The 24,849-nt window shown below is 43.3% G+C and overlaps 1 protein-coding gene across 1 annotated transcript; it reads left to right on the top strand.

The window, feature by feature from the left end:
- Window positions 1-942: 942 nt before the first annotated feature.
- On the top strand, window positions 943-24,535 carry hcn3 (hyperpolarization activated cyclic nucleotide-gated potassium channel 3). The gene is made up of 8 exons (XM_084422982.1): window positions 943-1,300; window positions 1,594-2,140; window positions 7,512-7,944; window positions 9,905-10,066; window positions 11,409-11,627; window positions 11,718-11,864; window positions 12,461-12,701; window positions 22,732-24,535. Exons 2-8 carry the CDS (start codon window positions 1,632-1,634, stop codon window positions 22,944-22,946), a joined length of 1,926 nt encoding a protein of 641 aa, XP_084279108.1. The 5' UTR covers window positions 943-1,300; window positions 1,594-1,631; the 3' UTR covers window positions 22,947-24,535.
- The last annotated feature ends 314 nt before the right edge of the window (window positions 24,536-24,849 follow it).

The raw sequence follows: 24,849 nt of genomic DNA, 5'->3' as shown, positions 1-24,849 counted from the left end.
TGGCCTGGAGACAAAATACAATTCAACAGTCCATAAGTTCACCTTTTGTGTATGCTGTCACACTGTATGGGGTAAGTTGTCACATTGGGAACTTGCAGTTTCACACTGATTTGAAATATGAAATATTATTTTAAATATAAAGGCTATATGGTTTTCAGCAAAATTTAAACAGTAAAACAATCAATAAAACTTAAATGGTAAATAAAATCAATGAAACTTCAAGAATGGAAAAGGTGACATGCAAAAATACCCAACCATTGTTTGGGCTAAAAGACAAATTAATTCATTTGGACAACTTTCCCCAATAAAATGTGATGATATTCATGGTAAAATAGCTACTTGTCTGAATATATGCTACTATGATTTTAAAAAAATATTTTTTTTTTACTAGTATGATATTAAAATATAATTTGGAGGATAAAATTCACAAAATTACTCTAATTTAGGAGGATCTGAATCCCACAAACAAAACCACAAAGTGACAAAACATTTTTTTTTTATTGTACACTAAATAAATATCTAAAAAATAAACAATAAACAAATATTAATAAAGCAATTTACTGCTAATGAAAACGTAAAATATATATTTCAAAATTTTTATAATATTTTAAATAATGAATTAACAAATAAACAAAGACAGAAAGCTCTCGGATTTCATAAAAAAAAAAAAAAACTTTTTTAGGTTTGGAATGACATGAGGGTGAGTAATTAATGACAGAAATGTATTTTTTGGGGTGTACTTACCCTTTAAATTAATTTATCCCTTAAATATACAGTACATTTATGCACACACGTAGAATGTATTTCTAAAGTTCCCATCAGCCTCAGGTAAATACACCTGTGAGCCTCCAGCGTATTCCGTGTCCTCTAGCACAGGTTGGCCCCGCCCATTTCCTCCCCAGCTGGGCCGCTGAGGAGTGACGCTCTGTCCCCTACCTGTTCACCCAGACAGCTTGTTGAACAGATAACACGCAGGTGTCAGCAGAGAGGGAGATAAAGACAGCGCCTGCTATCAAGAAGCCGATTATATACTCAAACATCTGCGGGTTTCATCCCGTTCTTTGTGTAGCCTAATAACTAACGCGTGATTTGATGACAAGACAACCCGCGCGCTCATTCTGAGGAGGTTTCGCCAGCGCGCGATATGTTATATGTATGGAAAGTTGATACAGGGGAATAATATTGACAATAATTGCGCTTATTCCCAAAGGGCCTTTCCAAGGGCGGATGCATTACGCAGTGAGGAACGTCTGGATTCTCCTTGGAAGTTTTTGGATCACGCCAGAGTCCGATTGTACTGGTAATACAGTAAATATACATGTTTTAAAGTGCTAGTTTAGACCTGTATTGCTTTGTCTCAGCGTATATTAATTGAGAAAGAACCCAAACTTATTTAATAAAAAAAAAACTGTTAAGTTTGCATTATGAGTATGAGTTTTAAGAAGTGTTAAAATCACATTTAGACCTTTTCATATTGAACACTTGAGGTTTTGTAAGTAAATCTTACATGCTTTACAAGTACAAAATTATGTATTTGGGAAAGTATGATGTCTTCTGTTCTTGAGATTCTGCTCAATTTATCTGTCAAATTAGTCATCAACCTGAACCTGCATTAACATCAGATCTGAATTATGGATGGTGAATATGGACAGCCTCCGGCTTCAAATGGTGACTCGAAGCTCCGCTCCAGAGGTGCCTTCTCCCTAACCAACTGGCGTTCCTCTTCGAGGACTTTATTGCGAGGAGGAGAGGATGTGAGCAGAAGGCTGCTGTCCATTGCGAACCACCAACAGGAACAGACAGACTCGGGGGCCAGTCCCACCTCAAAGTCCCTTGAGGTGACTGCAGGGTTAGATGGCACAACAGCAACGACCACCGTGACCCCATCCACTCCACCTCGCCCCGACAAAGCCATGCCAGAGTCAACGGGGCCTTCGGAAGCACCTCTGCCATCCGAATCAGAGGAAAGGGTCTTCAATGACCAATCCACGTTCCTCCAGAGACAGTTCGGCGCCATGCTGCAGCCGGGGGTCAACAAGTTCTCGCTGCGGATGTTTGGGAGTGCGAAGGGTGTCGCTGCCGAGCAAGAAAGGATCAAGGCATTTGGGATGTGGATTATACATCCATATAGTGACTTCAGGTGAGTGACGCAGGGGAAAGGGAAAATATGACTTGGCAGAACGTCAAATAAGGGGAGTGTTGTTGTGACTGTAAAAATGGTTCTTAGATCAAGTAAATTACCAAGTTTACTTGATTTTAGTTGTTAAAGTTCACTTAATATTCTCTAGACAATAATTTTTCATTAAAAAAAATATTTTGGTTTGACTTTAAAACAACAGTCAAAGAGTCGCAAAAGAGTTGTATTTTTCCCCCAGTTCAAATATGCTTACTCTTAACAATTGCTTAGTGGATCTGACCCGTTTGGCTATTCCCCAGCATGCACTGGGGCGTGAATAATTTTGCTAGTTTTATTTTACAGCTGCTGTTGATTTTGCTGTAAATTTTTGTTGCTTGTTATCTTGTGATGTCCTGACGAGTTTGTTCCTGTAGTTAAAATGATCGGTTTATTACCCTTGTCAAGTTTCATGTACCAACTGTTGAGGTTTGTGGCATTTAAGGCATTTCATGAGTGTTTTTTCATTCTGAGTACTACTGATATAGTCAGTTTTGTTCTTCAAGTGTTATTTTTGGATCATTAATATAATATTATAGTACTAATTTATATTTGGAATAATTTTTTTTAATATACTTTCTGTTTTAATTTTAGTCAAATATTGTGTTTTTATTTTGTGTTTTATTCGTTTTTAAAAATACTTATATTTAGTTTTTAGTAATTTTAGTACAATTTAAGTGAAAGTGAAAAGTAGAAATTCTTTCTTGGCTACTAGCCGAAATAAAATATATTTGTATGGATTTTTGATTTTATTTCAGTTAACGTAAATGTTTTTTATCATTATTTTTAATGTTAATGATAACAACACTGCTCCATGTACATTTCTCATAGAAAACGAGATGAACCACATAACTGTGAATAAGTTTACACCAAGGACGATAACTAGGCCTATAACGATAACAATAAAGATATAGTTCTAAAATTTTTTTCTAAATGTTAAAGAATTGCAGAGTCCACACCACAACTATAATGATGACAGAGAAATGATATAGTTGGAATCACTTTAAGAACGTTTTTATCATGAAATAATTAACAACCAATCAGAATCCATTCTGCTTTAAAGAGCTTGAGCATTTAAAGCGACAAATGACAAAACATAATAAACATGGCTGCTTTCCCAAAAGCATCGTAGGCCTAAGTAGATCGTAGAACCATTGCCACCAATGGTCTCTTCAATCAACTGAATTCACAATGCTTTTGAGAAACGCAGCTCAGAACGATATTGCCCGCTGGGGTGGACGTGCATGAAATCTTTAGTTAATATAAACTGGTATAAACAAGTTATTGTTACTGATACAGTTGAGGGTAGACTATTTTGACTTCGTCAACAACTCAGAACAGAGCAACCAGTTAGTCAGCTCTGGCAACCACCACCATCTGGATGACTTTTTCAAAACCAAACACCACTCACATTTTCTTTAGATAGTGTAAAAAAGTCATACAATTTATTTTCATTAGGATGGTTAATATACACTGATGAGCCCAAACATTATAACCAGTCACAGGTGAAGTGAATATCTTTGATCATCTCTTAACAAGGCCACATATTAAAGGAACGCTGACTTTTTGGGACTTTAGCTTATTCACCATATCCCCTAGAGAGTTAGATTTGTCCATACATACCCTTTTCATCTCTGCGTGCCGTAACTCTGTCTGCCTAATCACTCCGCCCAAGTAGCAGTGCTTCGCCTTCTGAGAATATAGTTCCCAGTATGTATACGGTTAGAAGATGGTTGTGTCTCATGTGACCTTGTTATTTGTACACGCTGTGACTATACAAATCACAACATGTACATAGGAAAATGTTGGCGTTATTTTGTCACTTATTGGGAGCAGTATGCTAGCTGGAGCCATTTACCTCCAGTCTTTGTGCTAAGCTAGGCTAGCGGTGGGTGCGTTAGACAGAGTTACGGCACGCACGGAGATGAAAAGGGTATGTATGGACTTATCTAACTCTGGGGGATACGGTGAATAAGCTAAAGTCCCAAAAAGTCGACGTGTTCCTTTAAGGTCTGGGTAGATTAGATGGTAAACAATCAGTTCTCGTAATCAACGTGTTGGATGCAAGAGAAATGGACAAGAATAAAGATCTGAGTGACTTTAGCCAGGGCCAGATTGTGATGGCAAGGCGACTGGTCGATCCCGGTCAGCAGTGGTGAGAATTTACCAACGAGGAGGAACAAACCAAAAATCGGTGACAGGGTGTTGGCCGCCCAAGGCTAATCGATGCACAAGTGCAGCGAAGGCTATCCCGTCTGGTCCGACCCAAAAGAAGGTCTACGGTGGCATAAGTCACGCAAAAAATGTAATGATTGTTATGGGAGGAATGTGCCACAACACAGTGCATATGATGACCCCTGTCCACCAAGAGAGCACTGGCACGTGAGTGTCGGAACTGGACCTTGGAGCAGTGGAAGAAGGTTGCCTGGTCCAATGATTCCTGTTTTCTTTTACATAATGTGGAAAGCCGTGTACGTGTGCGACGTTTACCTGGGGAAGTAATGGCACAAGGATGCACTGCGGGGGGATAGCAAAGCGGTGTAGGGAGTGTGATGCTCTCTAGGCAATGCTCTTCTGGGAAACCCTGGGTCCGGCCATACATGTGGATGTCAATTTGACACGTGCCACATACCTAAACATTGTTATAGACCGGGTACACGCCTTCATGACAATAGTGTTCCCTGGTGAAAGTGGCCTCTTTCAGCAGGATAAAGCACCCTGACACACATTGTTGGGGAATGGTTTGAGGAACAGGATGAAGAGTTCAAGGTGTTGTCCTGTCCTCCAAATTCCCCAGATCTCAATCAAACTAAGCAGCTGTGGGATGTGCTGGACCAACAAGTTTGTTCCACCTCACAACTTACAGGACTTGAAGGATCTGCTGCTAATGTCTTGGTGCCAGAAACCACAGGACTCCTTCATGGCTCTTGTAGAGTCCATGCTTCAACGGGTCGACGATGGTTTGGCAGCACGAGGAGGACCAACTGTAAATTAGGCATGTGGTCATATTTTTTTGGGGCTCATTGGTCTATAACAATAGTGAATGGCTGTGATGTGAGAACATCTAACAACTCAACTCAGGTCCTCACAAATCAGGTCCTAAAAGCACGTACATTTCAATCACCACAGTAAAGCACAATGCTACACAGGTCAGTTACAGCGCTTTCCCTTATAGAGTTACCATTATCATCGGTAATGGATGGGCTGGAAGGTCCCACTCGGTTACAGAGTGTCAGGTTAATGTTCTTTGTCTGAAGCACGTGCGCAGAGAAAGCAGCAAGATGTCAAAGGATAAACGGATTGTGTTTTCAGAAAGCAAGACACGATCGGTAATAAGAACTCAATCTCCACACCTGTTTCATACAGTCCAAAGCGAAAAATATTGGTGCGGAAGTAGGAGATCAAAACCAACATTTTGAATCATTAATACAATTTAATGATACACTAGAATCACCAGTTAAATTACTGTTTTTTTTTTTTTTACTTTAATTTGTTTAATGTGCCAAAATCTTCCTTTTAGCTACAGTAAAACAAACCCTTGAGCCTCTTGAATTACTCCTGTTTAATCAACAGATCAAATGCATCTTTAATTTCCTGGCCCAGTTACTGTTAACACTGTTTTTAATTACTTCAACTCCATACTTACTGATAACATTAACATACATTTTTAAACTGGGACACTTAAACATGGGAAAATTAGAAAATATGATGAAGGTTAAAAGGTGTATCACAACTTGAATCACCTACAAAACTACAAGACTTTTTGTTTTGGGTTTTTCAATGGTTGATGGTACTGATATGTAGTGATATAAAACAATTTAATAGTAAATAGGAAGACTAAAATGAAACAAATCCTTATTGTGTTACTGAAATATCAAATACTGGATGCCTTTTGATCAAATCTGCTATGTGCCATGTTAAGTGCTATGTTTTTAGTGCAAACTGCGAACCCATAGCTCATGTCAATTAGTTGTCATCTGATACTGATAAAACAACCTCCAATTTGTTCACTGTTGCTTTCATTCTCACACAAGTCAAATGACAACCATAAGATATAAAAATATATATAATTTTTAAAAACTGTATTCAAGCACCCACTCATTCCAGGTGACTGACGCTGCTTTGGAAAATATGACCACATGTGGAAACTTCAAACCGCTGAGCACATGTACGGTAGTGCGCAAAAGACTGCATATCCAGTTTAAACGGTCACATACTGTACAGTATGTTCACGACTCTCCATTACCTCTTTAGTAATTAACATGGAGAGGAATGCTTTGCAACACGACGCAATTTGCCTGTTTGCTCAAGGTCGTGTTCACTCTTAGAAGAAAAGGTTTTATATAGAACCTAGAAGGGCTCTGTTAGGGATTTATAAAACTATTTAGGGGTTCCCATCATGGGATCATTGTATGGATTTAATTTCAATTCATTTTTAAGTTGAGTTAAACAGCTCGTAAACATACTTTATCACTAGACTAATTGAAATAACCTGGTAAAACTGAAAGATTATGCAATCATTTAAGGCATTTCTCCTTAATACAATATTTTTGGCATTAATCATTCAGTCAAGAACCCTAGGGTTCTAGGTCAAACCCCAATGAACCTTTTTTCTAAGTGTGTAGACACTTATTTGAATGAATGGCTCATTTTGTACTTGTAATTTTAAGCTTTTTGTCCATAATAGATTACCAGGTGTGCTTTACAGAGTCACATATTTGTTTCTTAGAAGAGAATCTTTTATTTATCTGCAAATGTCTGGGGCTGGTTGAATCTTTTTCCACGAAACATGGGACGGCGCTATAGGACGGCGTCTTAAGTTACAGAGACAGTCACCGTATAGCACCCTGAAGGACCGCTCTAACCTTCAGGTTTCCAGCCTACCTTTAAACCACAGGGATATACTGCACTGAATTTTTCTCTAATTAATTTTTTTATATAATTTTGGAAACCTACGTTTTGTTCAGTTTAGAGGCAACATAAACTCTTCATAATGATAAAGATACTTAATTGTTTGCTCTTTTCCCCTATTTTTACATTTAGATTTACTGTTACTGTCATTAATACTCATTTAAGTTAATCTCTAAAAACACTAATCATTTAGTAACACTGATTTTAGTTTTTAGTGTTTCATTTTTCAATTTATTTAGATAAAATATTGCAGACTTTTAATATTGGCTATGTATCAGTCATTAAAATAATTGTCAACTTATCAATTGTTGTTTTATTAGTGCATCCTTTAATTTGAATTACATTTGGTTATAGTTATGCCTTTTAATATACATACTCCAGGCAGAATCCATCTTTTGTTCCTTACATAATGCATCTTCACACACAGGTTCTATTGGGACTTGGTTATGCTTTGCCTGATGATGGGCAACCTCATCATTCTTCCATGGGGTATCACCTTCTTTGAGGATCAGAACACCCTCCCGTGGATCACCTTCAACGTGGCCTCTGACACCCTCTTCCTGGCTGACCTCGTCTTCAACTTTCGTACCGGCATTATGGAAGAAGAAAACTCCCAAATCATCCTGGACCCGCAAGTGATCAGTCGGCGTTACCTGCGAGGCTGGTTCACGATAGACTTCATCTCCTCTATTCCGGTGGACTACATCTTCCTGATAGTGGATATAGAGTCCCGGCTTGAGTCGACAGATGTGTACCGCACCGCCAGGGCACTGCGCATCGTCCGCTTCACCAAGATCCTCAGCCTGCTCAGATTGTTGCGCTTGTCCAGATTAATACGTTACATTCATCAGTGGGAAGAGGTGAGTGAAGGAGCAGGAAGAGAAACAGATAGAGGAAATTAAGACAAGGATAGAAAAAAGAAAAGAAACATAGTTGGAGAAAATGTGCCAAATCTGAGGGAAACATTAAAATGCACAATGCCGCTGATTTTTTAGAACTGACTGTTTGCTTATGGTTTTCTTTCAAGTTTTGGTCAGATCATCTTTTATGTAATAACTTGCTCCATCTCAGAAATGGCTTTTCTTTTTGGTTAACATCACCAAGGCTTACTATGTATGGCAAAAAGGTAGGTAATGTAGCCTTTCTGAATTCTTGCCAATAGTTTAATAACACTTTTGATGCTATCTTCATCATTTAATTGTAGACTGACCTGCAAAGTAATGAAAGACAAAATGGTTTCACTTTATTTTGACCCTTTAACATATTCTGTTGTAAGTAATGTTGCACCTACATGTCTACTAACTCTTATTAGAGTGTTAGTAGAGTATTAGTAGACTGGTAGAGTTAGGGTTAGGTTAAAGGAACACTCCACCGTTTTTTTAAATAGGGCTTATTCACCTTCTTTCCTACATTTAGATAGGTGGGCAAATGCATTTTTGTCTCAGTGCATGCTTTGTTTTAGTTTGACAGGGTCGGCGCTAGCTTAGCTTAGCATAATGAATGGAATCCTTTGTTGCCAGCTAGCATGTCCTGAGTAAAAGTGATATAAAAAATAAAAAAAAACCACCTAATTACTTCTTGTGGCCTGCGTATTCACAACAAGTACAAATAGCGATGCAGATTTCCTATGCAGATATTGACTTGGGACTATATTAGGGGGAAGCACAGGCAAAGCACTGCTACTTGGGCGCAAAGATATCACGCCCAAGTAGCAGTGCTTCGCCTGTGCTTCCCCCTAATATAGTCCTTAATATATAAGTCAATATCTGCCTAGGAAATCGCCTAGTGTTAATCTGCATCGCTATTTGTACTTGTTGTGAATATGCAGGCCACAAGAAGTAATTAGGTGTTTTTTTTATATTTTTTTATATCACTTTTACTCAGGACATGCTAGCTGGCAACAAAGGATTCCATTCATTATGTTAAGCTAAGCTAGCGCCGACCCTGTCAAACTAAAACAATGCATGCACTGAGACAAAAAAGCATTTGCCCACCTATCTAAATGTAGGAAAGAAAGTGAATAAGCCCTATTTCAAAAAACGGTGGAGTGTTCCTTTAAGCTGACATGTAGTTGCAAAGTTACTTATAATCAGTAGAATGTCTGTTGGACCATCATAATAAAGAGTTAGCAGACATTAATCAGACAGTCTACTAATACTATAATGAGAGTTAGTTGACGTGTAGTACAAATGAGGCACAACAAGATTCTATTAATGAGCTATTTGTCCCTCCAACCATTTCCAAACTTCTGTAATCTCAGTCTCAATCTCTTCTTTAGTGTTTTCACATTACTTTTGTTAATGCTCATTCATAGATAGTCTTTAAAAACAATAATTTAATACTGTTAAATGTATTATCACAAAATGAATATCCAGTTTTATACTGTACATCATAATGTTGTAATAATAATAATTCCACTTATGTTTCCGGTAAGTTTCCAGTGAGTTTCCACTTTATTTCCAATTTAAAATAATGGATTTTTGTCTTTAGTGCTTTATTATTTATTTTAAAAACTGCCATTTATCAGCCATAGCATGAAAAAATAATTAGGATTAAAGGTCTGTAGTCAAGCGATGTATGACGCACAGATCACACAAAAGTCACTTCTTTAAACCAAGCAGCTTTTTTGGGCAAATTTGTGTGACGAACTTGAACTCTTTGCTAAATCTGCATGATAAATTTAAATTCCTGATTGTGTGGATTCCTATTGAAATCACTGGATTTCACCAAAAATAGTACCAAACAACAGTAAATGTGACTGCATTTTCAGAACAGGTCTTGTTCTAACTGTACCATCTCACTTTTTTTCTTCCTTTACAGATCTTCCATATGACCTATGACCTAGCAAGCGCAGTGGTTCGCATAGTGAATCTGATAGGAATGATGCTGTTGCTGTGTCACTGGGATGGCTGCATGCAGTTCATGGTGCCCATGTTGCAAGACTTCCCAGCAAACTGCTGGGTCTCCAAAAACAACATGGTGGTATGAGGTTGTTTTAGGTTTTAGGTTTAGGTATGTTTGAGGTTGTTGGGGAATGTCTAAAAAATGTGCTAATTTGTTTGGAAATGCAGAAAATGCACATCTACTCCCTAAATAAAGTCCTAAAGCATTATGGGTGTGTTCACACCTGTAGTTCAGTTCTTTTGGTCTGGACTAAAAAAGAAAATTATCCATTTAGTCCTGGTTCCCTTAGCATTCACACTGTCATTTTTAAGACCGAACCTAAAAATACAAAACAAAAACAGCTTTTATGCAACACATATTTTGTGACGGATCTTACCGAAGATCCAAAACAATGCTGTGTGCTGGGCTAAATGAACTCTCTGTGTGTGCGTACATACAGTAGTGGCCAAAAGTGATGTCCGGGATAGGAACATTTACGTATTTTTTTGACACTCAATTTCAAAATTAAAAAATTAAAATTTTATTAAGATTTTGTAATCATATTACGTAGGTTTTTTGTTTGTTTGTGATAATGCAATGAAACATGCCATATTGTACCAACATAATTTTTGGCCAAACTGAACATAAGAACATAAGAAATTATGAACACAAGCAAAAACAAGAAAGAACCAATGAAATATTAAGAATTGATTATGTTTAAGATATTGATTATGATTATGTATGCTTTTTCCTGTGAGCTCTCTGTTTTTCTATGCTTTTTTTTTTTCATAGTAAAATAAAACCTGTAGCTGTGGTTTGCCTTACTAGTAATTTTGTTGTGAGAAACGCGAGTTTATATCGCTATTCTGACTCTATAACTCGCAATTGCAAGTTTATATGATGCAGTTCTGACTTTATAACTCGCAATTGCAAGTTTATATCTCACAATTCTGACTATAAATCGTATTTGCGAGTTTATATCACGCAATTCTGAGAAAAAAGTCAGAATTGAAAGATGTAAACACAATTACCTTTTTATTTTTTATTCTGTGGTGGAAAGAAGTTTCCATAGTTTTGTTCTTCCCCCATATTTAAAAAATATTAAATATTTTCCTCATATTTTGATGTAATTCAACATGCAGGGTCATTAAAAACAAAGGTCCCCTCTAGACATCACTTTTGGCCACTATTGTATGGTGGTATTTTTACCAACCCACAAATATGTAAAAGAGTCAAGGCAATGCCAACAATTCCCCCGTTGCACACACAAATGAAGATCTGCTGCAAATCCCGAACTATAAAAGGCAACGTGGCTCCTATGAGGGTGAAGAGGGTTCTGTCTTTTTAGGGTCGCACCTTGTGACATCACATCCAAACTGTGTGAACGCACCCTAAGTTTTGCTTCAAATTTACGTACTATAAATGTATCTTTCTCTGTCAGAATTCCACTTGGGACGTCCAATACTCCTATGCCCTTTTCATGTCCATGAGCCACATGCTGTGTATTGGGTATGGTGCTCAGGCTCCGGATGCACCAACTGACGTCTGGCTCACGATGATCAGCATGATTATTGGCGCCACCTGCTACGCCATGTTCCTGGGCAATGCCACCAACCTGGTCCAGTCCTTGGATGCTTCCCATCGTCAATATCAAGAGAAGGTACTAGTTGCTTGGTTGTTATTTTAAAGCATTTTTGAGACAAACTTTTTTTTTCTTTTGTAAACAATTTGGTTGTCCGGTTTGTTACAGTATAAGCAGGTGGAACAGTACATGTCCTTCCACAAGCTGCCAGCTGAAATGAGGCAGAGGATCCATGATTATTATGAGCACCGCTTCCAGGGCAAGATGTTTGATGAGGAAAATATCCTTGAAGAACTCAGTGACCCGCTAAAAGAGGTTTTTCTTATGCTTTTTCTTTCCTTTTTTGTTGACATCACCAAGGCTGTGTGGGCTATTGTTAACTCATAGCCAATATAACTATTTAGACATTGTGTCTCATTCATTAACAGTGTTTACGTGGTTATTTATGCATAAAACCTGCGTGCAAACATTTTCATACGCAAATCATGATTTATTACTAAGATTAGTTCTACATTTGTTAAAATTTAGAACCAACTACAACTAGACATACACAAAAACTACATACAGTGACCTTAGAAAAATATTATTTGTGACGTATATAATATATATATGGTTATATACATAAAAAAATATACATAGGTAAGGTAGCCTTTCTAAAATCTTACCAAAAGTTTAATTGTAAATCATGTTGCTAAATATAATAATGGTTGCGAGTTGAATATCCTATTTCACTGAAATGTGTCACATTACCTCCCATTATTATCTATTTCGTTTTTCAAATATAATCCCTTTTAGCATCTCTTAGCATGTCTCAATTAAATAGGACAAATCCATGTACTTCTGTGCGGATGTGTGTTAATTGGGATGGATTATGTGCCTGATCCATGTTGTATTGTGTGTTTTACCTGCAGGAGATAGTGAACTTTAACTGCCGTGGGCTGGTAGCTAACATGCCACTGTTCGCAAATGCTGATCCTCACTTCGTCACGGTGCTCCTCACAAAGTTACGCTTCGAGGTCTTCCAGCCGGGCGATATGGTCATCCGTGAAGGGACGCTCGGTCGTAAGATGTACTTCATCCAGCATGGCTGTGTCAGTGTAATCACTCATGACAATAAAGAGAAGCTACTGAATGACGGCTGCTACTTTGGGGGTGAGTTTGATTTTTCCTTAGATGCTTTTAAGTCAGGTCAAATTTATTTGTTTAGCGCTTTTCACAATACACATTGTTTCAAAGCAGCTTTACAGACAATCATGATGTTAATTTTTATAATATCTCAGTATGTTAATGCCTTATAGTCACTTAACAGATTAGCATGGAAGCATGTTTTCCGCCATGGAAATATTAATAAGGTAATTGCAACTTATCTCAGAATTCGGACTTTCTTTCTCGCAATTCGGACTTAATAACTTGCAATTCTGAGTTTATAACTCACAATTCTGACTTCCATAGATTAGAGCTGGGCGATTGTGGCGAGCAGGATGAGGTCGAGGGCCGTGAGAGAGTGGCGCGAGGCCGGTGGCGTGATTAATGATGAGCGACACCTGCGCGACGCACCGGTCTCGTATCTCTCAGATTTAGCGCTATCTCTCGCGCCACTCGCTCACTCACGGCCCCTATCGCCCCCTGCAGGCCGGGGGGTACCCACGAGACTGTGCTCTACTCCCCCCTCTCCGGGGGGACCGGTCACGTTGTCCGCGGCACCTGGGGGTATGGAACAGACGAGGCGAGAGAGGAAAAAAAATAAAAATCTTGGTCCGGTTCCCATAACGCGCTGCCATCTGGCCCTACACCAGCTGGGCAATCTTCTCCGCGGTGCCTGGCAGTGGCACTGGATAGCCATCGGTGGATGGCACGACACTCCGCCGCCTGGTGGATGGCGATGGCTGCTCCAGATACGGGGAGTCGGCAGGAGTCCCCCGTTCCCTGCTCCTCCCCATCATGGCGGATGGCAACAGGCTCTGGCCCACGGCGAACGGCAGCTACTCCTCCGCTCCCTCACGGACGGCAGCCGCCCCTCCAGCACCCAAGCGGCCGGCAGCGAGCTCGTCCGTCCCCCCGGCAGCTCACTGCAGCAGCGCACCGCCTCTAGCGTCCATGGCGACGGACTCTGCTCACCATGCTCGATGGCACCGTGGATTCCCCACAGCGGCGAGGGCTCTTTGACAGCGCTTTCCTCCTTCTTCCTGGGTTTCGGCACCAGTGTAACGAGGTTAAATGATATGGGAAGAAGGAGGCGGGAACCGGCGAACATTCAGACAGATTTTAATACCAAAAATAAAATAAATACAAAACGAAAGTAAAGTAAAAGACAGCAGCCCCTCACGGACGACTGGTCACATATAATAAAACAAAACACAACATAAGTCCAGGCCTGTTCCTCTCTCGATCTCCACTGTCGTCGCTCCCCCTTTTATGCTTCCGCTCCTCCGTGAGAGATGCGAGACCGGTGCGTCGCGCAGGTGTCACTCATCAGTAATCACGCCACTGGCCTCGCGCCGCTCTCTCACGGCCCCCGGCCTCGTCCTGCTCGCCACAGCGATAATATAGTTATATAGTAGAATTCAAGCAGTTGAGATTTGATATATACTATATATCGCTTTACACGAGGATACTGTATGTATGCAGGACATACTTGTATATTCAACTTTATATATGGAGCTGTATGATAATGTAGTTCAATTTTGAGACAAAATAAAATAAAAATCAGGCAGTTCAGATTTGCTATAGGTCTATTAGTATTATATTAGTATGTATTGTATGTATGCTGGTAAAGTTTGATATACTATATATCCAACTTTATATATAGAGCTGTACGATTATACATTTTACATTTTTGCGACAATATATACAATCCCACTGCTGAGATTTTCTTTATAGTATAAATTGCTTTATGCGAGTGCACTCTATGTACGCTGGTAAAGTAGGATATATACAGTACTGTGCAAAAGTCTTTGGCATGTTAATATCCCCCCCCAAAAAATGGTTTTAAGTCAGTTATTTATATATTTTGCTGTAGTGTGTCAGTAGGAAATATCAGTTTACATTTCCAAACATTCTTTTTGCCATTAATTGTAATAATCCAGTGAGATTTGTGTATGCACAAGGAGTCTGACAACAGCCGGTATGATCTGATCTCACCATCATCGAGTCCGTCTGTGATTACATGAAGAAACAGAAAAAACTGAGACAGACTAAATCCAGAAGAACTGCGGGAACGTCTCCAAGATGCTTGAAGAAACCTTCCTGCAAAGCTACCTGAAAAACTATGCGCAAGTGTACCTGGACAAAAGCCGTTTTAAACGCAAAGGGTCGTTACACCATATATTGATTTGAATTAGTTAATAGAAGTTAAATCATAAATAAATTCAATTTGTGATTTTATTTTTGAAAGCATTCTCACTTTACAGCATTTTAACACAAGTGCCAGAACTTTTCACAGTACTGTAGCTTTGCAGGAAGGTTTCTTCAAGCATCTTGGAGACGTTCCCGCAGTTCTTCTAGATTTAGTCTGTCTCAGTTTTTTCTGTTTCTTCATGTAATCACAGACGGACTTGATGATGGTGAGCTCAGATCATCCTGGCTGCTGTCAGACTCCTTGTGCATACAGAAATCTCACTGGATTATTACAATTAATGGCAAAAAGAATGTTTGGAAATGTAAACTGATATTTCCTACTGACACACTACAGCAAAATATATAAATAACTGACTTAAAACCATTTTTTGGGGGGATATTAACATGCCTAAGTTAGGCATGTTAATATCCCCCCCAAAAAATGGTTTTAAGTCAGTAACTTTTGCACAGTAGGCTACTGTATGTAAGGGATAATCCACGGCAAGATGTGCATGAAACGATTGCCTCCACAAAGTGCATTCAAATCGTTTAATGCACATCTAGCCGTGGATTATCCCGCTTATACCATGGTCATTTGCAAGCATTGACAACTTAAAGCTGTTAATGATGTTTGCAGCGCAATATTTGACCGTAAGGGTAAAACGTACTCGGTTACTAACGTAACCTCTGTTCTCTCTAGAGAGGGAACGAGTATTGCGTAAGCTAGCTTACGCTGCGGGGGAAAGTCTCCTTTCACGAGATACTGAAGCCAAAAATTATCCTAATTTTTTAAACTTTGTCAACGCAGTGCGGCAGCCTGCAGACCTAGGGCAAGCGAATCGCGTGCCCATTGGCTGCTCTGCGGCAACTGCAGCAGCCTATGGCTGAGCCTTGCGCGTGACGTCACGTCCAATGAGCGCGCTTGGCGCGCTTAGTGCGTCACAGCCCGTCATTAGGGGTGTGGCTTAGAGTATATAAGCAAGGAACAGAGGCTGCTTCGCTGGTTTCTGTCGCATGAAGCGAAAATGAGCTCGTGGCGAGAGCACGGCGGGTTACGCAATACTCGTTCCCTCTCTAGAGAGAACAGAGGTTACGTTAGTAACCGAGTACGTTCTCTTACGAGAGGTTCTCTCGTATTGCGTAAGCTAGCTTACGCTGCGGGAACACCTTTGTCAACGCCGTGCGCGCGCCCAGCATCCTGAATGAATCCCGTGGGAAGCCCAGGGAACGCGAAACGGAGCTGGGCGGCCAGATACCACAGTACACAAGCACATAATATGGGGCAGGGAGCGGCACAGCCGGTCCAACTAACACTTCCATATAGTGTAGCTCAACCAGTAGAGCTAAATCAGCAGCGTAGCCCGCGCACAGACAGTGGGCTGGCTTACGCGAGACTTAGACTGATAGCACTTTGGCCTGCAAAGCGGGAACTTCCAGGTTGTAAAACCTAACAAATGTGGAGGGGGAGGCCCAGCCCGCCGCTGCACAAATGTCATGAATGGGAATCCCACTGGACCACGCCCACGATGAGGCCATGCCTCTGGTGGAGTGTGCCCGAATGCCCAAGGGGCACTGCAGGTTTTTAGATGCGTAAGCAGCTGCGATAGCATCGACTATCCATCTGGACAGAGTGTGTTTCGAGGCGGCGAGACCCTTGGTGCGCCCGCCAAACGAAACAAAAAGCTGCTCTGAACGCCTGAAGGCGGCGGAGCGCGAAATATAGCTTCTCAGCGCCCTAACTGGGCAGAGGAGGTGACTATCTGCCTCGCAGCCAGTAATCGGCAGGGCTGAGAGGGAAATGACCTGCGCTCTGAAGGGAGTGCCCAAAATTTTTGGGACGTACCCATGCCTCGGTCTGAGAATAACTTTAGAGTCATTAGGTCCGAACTCGAGGCACGCAGCGTTAGTGGATAACGCGTGAAGGTCTCCCACACGTTTTACTGAAGACAGTGCTATCAGAAAAACGGTTTTGAGCGTGAGGTATTTCATATCCACAGTCTCTAAAGGTTCAAAGGGATGTGCTTTCAGTGCGTCTAAGACCAGTGAAAGATCCCACATAGGAACCGAAGGGGGTCGCGGGGGGTTCATCCTCCTCGCTCCTCTAAGGAAGCGGATGACCAACTCGTTCCTTCCTAATGCGCGGCCCGGCTCTGACACAGAGAGCGCTGAAATGGCCGCGACATAGACTTTGAGCGTGGAGGGGGACCTGCCCGCGTCCAGTAGCTCTTGAAGGAAACACAATACTTGCGAGACCCCACATGTCTGTGGATTGAGCCCTTTGGTAGTGCACCATTTGTTAAACACAGACCATTTAGACGTGTAGAGCCGCCTCGTGGAGGGGGCTCTAGATTGTATGATCGTGTTCATCACCCCTTCTGGTAGATCAGCATGTAGTTGTTGAGGCTCCACGCATGCAGAGACCAGTGCTCTGGGTGGGGATGCCAAATCGAGCCGCGGGCTTGAGAGAGAAGGTCTCTCCGCACCGGAATCGGCCAGGGGGCTGAGTCTGCCAATTGTATGAGTTCCGGGAACCAAGCTTGGTTCCCCCAGAACGGGGCTATGAGGAGCACTGTGTGGCGCGCTTTCCTGACTCTCTCGATGACCTGAGGCAGCAGAGAGACTGGCGGAAACGCATATAGCGGGCCGCTGGGCCAAGACTGGGCCAGCGCGTCCTCGCTCTTTGAAAAGAACGCTGGGCAGTGTGCGTTGTCTATTGACGCAAAGAGGTCGACTTTCGCTCTGCCAAAGCGGCGCCACAGCGACTGGACTGTTTGAGGGTGTAGAGACCACTCCCCAGGGGGAACGTTGTCCCTGGACAGTCTGTCGGGGCCCTCGTTCAGATGGCCAGGCACATGCGATGCTCTCAGAGAGCGCAGAGAGTGCTGAGCCCATACGAGGAGGCGTTCCGTCAGGGCGCAGAGTTGCTTTGATCTGACACCGCCCTGGCGGTTCACATAGGCCACTACTGAAGTGTTGTCCGTGCGGACTAGAACATGGTGACCACGGAGGAAAGGGAGGAAGTGCATGAGCGCTTTCTCGACCGCGAGCATCTCTAGACAGTTTATGTGTAGGAGATTCTCCTGGTCTGACCAGTGGCCAAAGACCGGTCTGCCTTCGAAGAGCGCTCCCCAACCTAGGTTGGACGCGTCTGTAGAGACAACTTTCCGGTGTGAGACCACTCCCATATTCACTCCCGTGTGATACCATTCGGCTGCTAGCCAGGGCTGCAGGGCTGAGACACAGACCTGAGTCACTCTGATTAGCGAGCCGCCGGTCGCCCAGGCTCGATGGGATACGCGCGTTCTCAGCCAGCGTTGAAGCGGGCGCATGCGCAGTAAACCCAACTGAAGCACTGCTGCAGCTGAGGCCATATGCCCCAGAATGCGCTGAAATGCCTTCAGGGGAACCCGGTTGCCTTCTTTGAAGGATGCAGCGAGGCGCTGGATGCGGCGCGCGCGCTGCTCCGTCAATCTGGCCGTCATCGCCACCGAGTCCAGTTCTATTCCGAGAAAGGAAATCGACTGCCGGGGCGAGAGCGAGCTCTTTGTCCAGTTGACCGCTAGACCCAAAACCTCCAGGTGGTCGAGTAGCGCTGTTCTGTGAGACATAAGTTCTGTCTCTGACTGCGCTAGAACGAGCCAATCGTCCAAGTAGTTCAGAATTCGCATTCCCTGACTCCTCAGGGGAGCGAGAGCCGTGTCCATGCATTTCGTAAATGTACGGGGTGCTAAAGACAGGCCGAACGGCAGGACTGTGTATTGATAAGCTCGACCGTCGAAGGCGAATCTCAAAAATGGCCTGTGACGGGGAGTTATCTGGGTCTGGAAATAAGCGTCCTTCAGATCGAGAGAGATAAACCAGTCTCCTGGGCGAATTTGCGCGAGGATCTGTCTGGTTGTAATCATCCTGAACGGCCGTCTCATGAGGGCTTTGTTCAGATGTCTCAGATCTAAAATAGGTCTTAATGCTCCGTCCTTCTTGGGAACGAGGAAGTAACGGCTGTAAAAGCCTGACTCGCTCAGAGAAGGATGCACCTGTTCTATGGCCCCTTTTCGCAGCAGCTTTGTTATCTCTGCTTGAAGCAGATGTGCTGTTTCCAAACTCACTTTCGTTTCCGTCTGCGCTAGAAAGCGCGGAGGGCGACGAGCAAATTGGAGTGAATAACCGTGTCTTATGGTGTTGAGCACCCATTCTGACGCGCCCTGAATAGCCTCCCATGCTTTTGCATGCATAGCTAGGGGTCGAATGGTCTCTGGGTTCAGATCGCCGCGTTGCGCGGGATGGGGAACCTGTATCAGAGAAGACGGGGCGGCGCGCGCGCCGCCGATGCTTGGACACGAGGGCAGAAGAACAGGGCTGGCCGACTGTGCAGAATTTAGTAGCTCGATCTCGGACGATGGAGCGTGAACTGCTGTCAAACAACCCAGGCGCGAGGGCGGCGTGGGGATTATGGTGTCTGAAAGTGGGCGCGCGTGCTCGTGAGCTGGCGCGGGATATGCACTTATGACACGGCCAGTGTTTGGGGGCTTTATGAGGTTTGCAACCTGTCTGGCAGAGCGGGCAGTGGGCAGGTGTGAGCACAGGGCTGTGGGCACATTTCCTACACTTGATGCTCGAGCGGAAAGTTTCCGCTTTAAGAGATAGCGCTCTGGACGCGTTGCCATGGGAACCTGGTCTGTGTGAGGCAGTGAGCACACGGGAGTGGGCACTTTTTCTACACTTAAAACCCCTGCGGCTTGAGCCGTAACAATTTGAGGTAACTGAGTGACAGAGCGAGCAGCGAGTAGTTGTGAGCACGGAAGTGTGGGCACTTTTACTACATTTAGTGCTCGAGCGGTGTGAGGCCGCTTTATGAGAGAGCGCTCTGGGCGCGTTACCATGGGGATTGCACTTGTGTGAAGCAGTGAGCACATGGGTGTGGGCACATTTTCTACACTTAAAGCACTTATACTCTTTTTGAGATTTATCTGGGTCGCCGTGAAAACGGCGTTTGTGTGCAGGCGAGCGAGTGTAATTACTGGCTCGTTGGCTGCGGTGTGTGCTGCTGCAGTAGCCTGAACATAGGGGACTGACAGAGCTGTGCGTTTTGATGGCGGTCCGGCCGTAGCGGGACTCAACCATCTTTTCCTCCTTGCGGATGCTAGGAGGACTTCGCGGGCTCGGGCTTCAACGCGATCTTGGACCGCGGGCCCCGTGGGGGCGGCGGTCTGTGACGGCTGGTCGAGCGCGACCTGGGGCGATTGCCCTGGCGCCGCTGCGAAGCGTTGGGGGGCCTGGAAGAGCGCTGGTTAGAGCTGCGCACAGGAGGCTGAGTTTGAGGGCGGCCTGTGGCTGAGCTCGAACGGCGGGGCAGGAAGAGGTCCATCGCCTGCGACGCCTTCTGTACCTCAGAGAACCGATCCACAATTCCGCTGACCGCAGGGCCAAAGAGGCCGGTGGGCGAGAGTGGTGCGTTCAGAAACACAGCGCGCTCTGACTCACTCATGTCCGCGAGCGTCAACCATAGATGTCTGTCGATGACGGTGAGCGCGGCCATGGATCTGCCGATGGCTTGAGCAGCGGTCTTGGTAGCGCGCAGCGCGAGATCCGTAGCGCTGCGGAGATCGGTAAAGGCAGACTGATCCGAGCCCTTCTCGTCCAGTTCACGGAGGAGGTCGGCTTGAAGGATCTGAAGAATAGCCATTGAGTGCAGGGCGGAAGCAGCCTGGCCGGAGGCGGCGAAAGCGCGGCCGGCGAGAGCTGAAGTGGTCCTGCAGGCTTTAGACGGCAGGGCAGACTTTGAGCGCCATCTAGCAGACGGCGGGCAAAGGTGCGTTGCCACAGCATCCTCAACGGCGGGGATGCCGTTATAGCCATTCTCGGCGGCTCCGTCCACCTGGGAGAGAGCCGAGGAGACTGGCGAGCGGAGTCTGGTGGAGAACGGAGCGTTCCAGGACTTAGAGAGCTCGGCGTGGAGCTCAGGCAGGAAGGGTGCTGACCTAGAGGCAGGCGCAGGGCGGCGGCTAGGCAGAAAAAACCCGTCAAGGCGATTGGGCTCCGGCTCCTTAGGTGGAGACCAATCCAGTCCCATTCTCTCGACCGCTAAAGTGAGGAGGCGGAGAAGCTCTGCGTCAACACTAGCGCGGGTTCGAGAAGACTCCAGAGTAGAGGGGGCGGAGCGGTGAGAGCCCGACCACTCCTCGCTGTCAGACGCGAGCAGAGAGCAGCTGTCAGCGGCATCATCTGCATCATCCCCCAGGGCGACGGCAGTGCGGGCAGTGGCCGGCCGCTGCGCGTCGGAGAAGGGTGGGGGGGAAGGAGAGAGCGAGGCTCGCGGGAGAGGTTCCGGCGAGCGCTCAGCTGTAGCGTCCAGTTCCGGCGGCCTTTGAGAGCGACGCTTTTTCTTTCGTGGCCCGGAAGAAGCGGCCGGGGAAGATGGAGTGTCTTCGAATTTAGCGAGTCGAGCCCGTAGGGTCGACATCGGTAAATCTTCACACTGTTCGCAGCCGCCCTCGGAGAGAGCGCGAACAGCGTGGTCAAAACCCAGGCAGAGAGCGCACAGCACGTGGCGGTCTCCGTCGCTGAGCGAGGCTCTGCACGAGCCACAGGATGTGCGAGGCATTTGAAACAACGCCTCGCGCTCTTTTAGATGCAAGTGTGTCGCGGCGGACACACACACACACAAAACAGAGCAGAAAAAGGATATAAGTGCCGGATGGCGCAGCAGGCAGGGAAGGCTGAAGGCGGCGAGCGGCCGGCGTCCTCAGGCTGAGATCCTCGGCGTGCTGGTCGCTGGATTCAACGGCGGCTTCCTCGGAGATCAGCGATGCGAAGAGCTTCGCTGAAGAGACAGAAATCAGCGAAGCAGCCTCTGTTCCTTGCTTATATACTCTAAGCCACACCCCTAATGACGGGCTGTGACGCACTAAGCGCGCCAAGCGCGCTCATTGGACGTGACGTCACGCGCAAGGCTCAGCCATAGGCTGCTGCAGTTGCCGCAGAGCAGCCAATGGGCACGCGATTCGCTTGCCCTAGGTCTGCAGGCTGCCGCACTGCGTTGACAAAGTTTAAAAAATTAGGATAATTTTTGGCTTCAGTATCTCGTGAAAGGAGACTTTCCCCCGCAGCGTAAGCTAGCTTACGCAATACGAGAGAACCTCTCGTAAGAGAACTGACGGTTATTTCCGTCAGTTATATCTGGCACTCTGCCCGCTTTGAATCAGACACAGAGATAAAGTAGTGCGTGTACAAACTGTGTCTGTTCAGCACCTCTCTCTCCATTAACAACGAAGCTATGACATAAATGACAAAAAAAAAAGCAATGTATTCCCCTCCTTGCTGAGAAATATAATGTAGCGATTCAGTAGCGAAGCTATTTTATTACTTAAAAGTCGCGGGGCAGCGTTGATAAGTTTCTCTGCTCTGTGTGCGAGTGACGTATGCGTGATGTGTGTGCGCTTCAATGAAAACAGCGGATTAATATAGACCGGTGATTCAACTGACTTGGAACTACCTGTGCATTCAAGAGTTTTATTGCACACCTTCCAGCCAATCAGAATCGAGTATTCAGACAGACCATGGTATATATGAAGAGTTCAGATGCAAAAGCCTCTAAGTGCCATCTGACATTTTCTTCTAGAATGATCATTTTTATCAAGCTCGTATATTTAAGTTCAGTAATTTCACTTAAATGACAATTAATAGGTAATTTTCATTGCCATTTAAGTGAAATTACTGAACTTAAATGAACTCTTCATATATATAAAATGTTCCTCCTCAGTCAGATAATAGCGCAATATGCATTAGGATTCGATACAAGATTTTAGCTTAATCTAAATTTGTTTTGTTCCTCTTCTTTTTTTTTTAGAGATATGTCTACTGACCCGTGGCCGTCGTACAGCCAGTGTCAGAGCCGAAACATACTGCAGACTTTACTCGCTCAGTGTGGACAGCTTTAATGAGGTTTTAGAGGAGAACCCATTAATGAGGAGGGCGTTTGAGAGCGTGGCGGTGGACCGGCTGGACCGCGAGGGAAACCACATTGTGTATTCACAAAAGAGCATGGAGAATGTTGGGGACTGAAGGATTCTTTGCGTGAACTCTCTCTTGGTGGATTCTGACTGACCGAAGACTCACTGAAGATGGATGAATGTAGAAAAAAACATGGAGGAAAGTGTTACAGTGTCCACATAATTGACATTAATGACAATGTACAGTTGCAGTATGGTGTGATTTATCTAATTAAAATAGTAATTTCTTTTTCTTACTTTGACAATGCAATGTAAAAATAAGCAATATCAGTCCTGTAGTCCTGATGTTTAGCTGACTATTTATATACTGGATCAATGTAATTCATTTCAGTCAGAAACCAATAGTTTAGCAGGTTTAGTTTACCTTGATCAATGTGATTAACAAATCAATATCATATGCAACAATATATATTATAATACAATTTAATTAACAATACAATGAAATGAGCATAGCATAAAACATAGTCTAACATTACAACAGTTTATTTATTTATTTTTACACTCTTAGAAAAAAAGGGATCCTTCCTTATATAGAACCCTAGGGATCCTGACTCCATTTTAAAGGGCGCTTTATACCTAAAAGGTTCTATATAAGGAGAAATATCTTAAATGATTGCGCAATACTTTCATATTTAATGGGTTATTTCGTATTTTCTTGTAATAAAGTATGTTTACAAGCTGTTTAATTCATAACATTTTATACAAATAAAAATGAATTAAAACAAAATCCATAAAATGATGGGAACCTCTAAAAGGTTCTATATAGCTATGAAGCGCCCGACAGAATCCTGTAAGGTTCTACAGAGAACCTTTTCTTCTGAGAGTGTAGTTTCAAGTAATAATAGCCTTTACTCTGTGAATTGCTCCCTGTAAATTTTGCATTTTGCAAAACATCTCCAAGGTGGTTTGCATATGTTTACTCAGTATATGTTTAACTCATTAATCTTGTTGTCTTTGACATTGGTTTCAGTCAAAACCTCCAGTGAGCGTGATTTTACCAAGTACATGTTCCTGGATCAACCACTTTGTTGATCCTGGATCAACATTCCAACTTGCAGGGTTAGGTGCTTCTACATCAGTGTTATTCACCTATCATAGAGTTATCGTTTAGGGGTATGGATAGAGTTAGAATTACATTTTCAGACAGGAATGTTGTTCAAGGATCAACAAATTATGTTGATCCAGGAATATGTCTGTCTTGGCAAAATCACAGTGACCCCATGTTCCAAGTTAAATCAATCAAAAAAAGTTGAAAATAATTGTTTCGATTAGATGTTCAACAATACAATAATAACTCTGATTAAACTGAATTCTATCTGCTTTCCGGATCAACATTGAGCACTTAAGAATCATGCACTGTAACAAAAGATGTCATCTGAAAGACTTGGCTATAAGCTGGGACATCCTGTCCACTGTCTTCTTAGCGTCATATTAAAGTATTAAACAATATTAGTCATATAATCGCTGATTAAACTCATTTCCGTTTGGCCTGCTGAGTCCTTGAGATGTGCTTTTGAGGAAACTATTTACCCAGGAGCAAATATTCATTTTAAATGACATTTTGTTTGTAACATTTCTACTCTTCTCTGTGGTTGTAAATAAAAATATATATTTTGTCCCACGTAATGTGTGATATTATAGAGATGAATGATGAGTATTATTGTGATTCTGAGTATAAAAGGTAATTTGATGTTTCCATGTCGCTATAGAGATTGTTTTTGGGAACAATTGTGGGAATTTATTTTGCAGTGAAGATAGTTTTTCAGATTTTTACAGCACTTTTTTTTACTAAAATTCACCTTAAAGGACATCATAATAAGTCTGCATAAAGTTTGGTAGAATATGTGTGTCATGTTATCTGCCTGGTTTAATAATTTCAAAGAATTACAGTTTCCTTCATTTAATTGCTTTCATACTAAAAAAAACTACACTTCATGTTTGTGCAATTTATACTC

This window comes from Rutilus rutilus, assembly GCF_951802725.1.
Source record: "Rutilus rutilus genome assembly, chromosome: 11".
Classification (NCBI taxonomy): Eukaryota; Metazoa; Chordata; class Actinopteri; order Cypriniformes; family Leuciscidae; genus Rutilus; species Rutilus rutilus.
Note: the sequence above shows the minus strand (reverse complement) of the source record. Positions and strands in the feature narration are given on the sequence as shown.

Bases quoted from the DNA above. Each gene is read 5' to 3' on its own strand.
- hcn3 (XM_084422982.1), top strand. From the start codon at position 1,632: ATGGATGGTGAATATGGACAGCCTCCGGCTTCAAATGGTGACTCGAAG. The intron at 7,945-9,904 runs GTGAGTGAAGGA...CTTCCTTTACAG, and splicing joins ACATTCATCAGTGGGAAGAG to ATCTTCCATATGACCTATGA. The intron at 10,067-11,408 runs GTATGAGGTTGT...TTTCTCTGTCAG, and splicing joins TCTCCAAAAACAACATGGTG to AATTCCACTTGGGACGTCCA.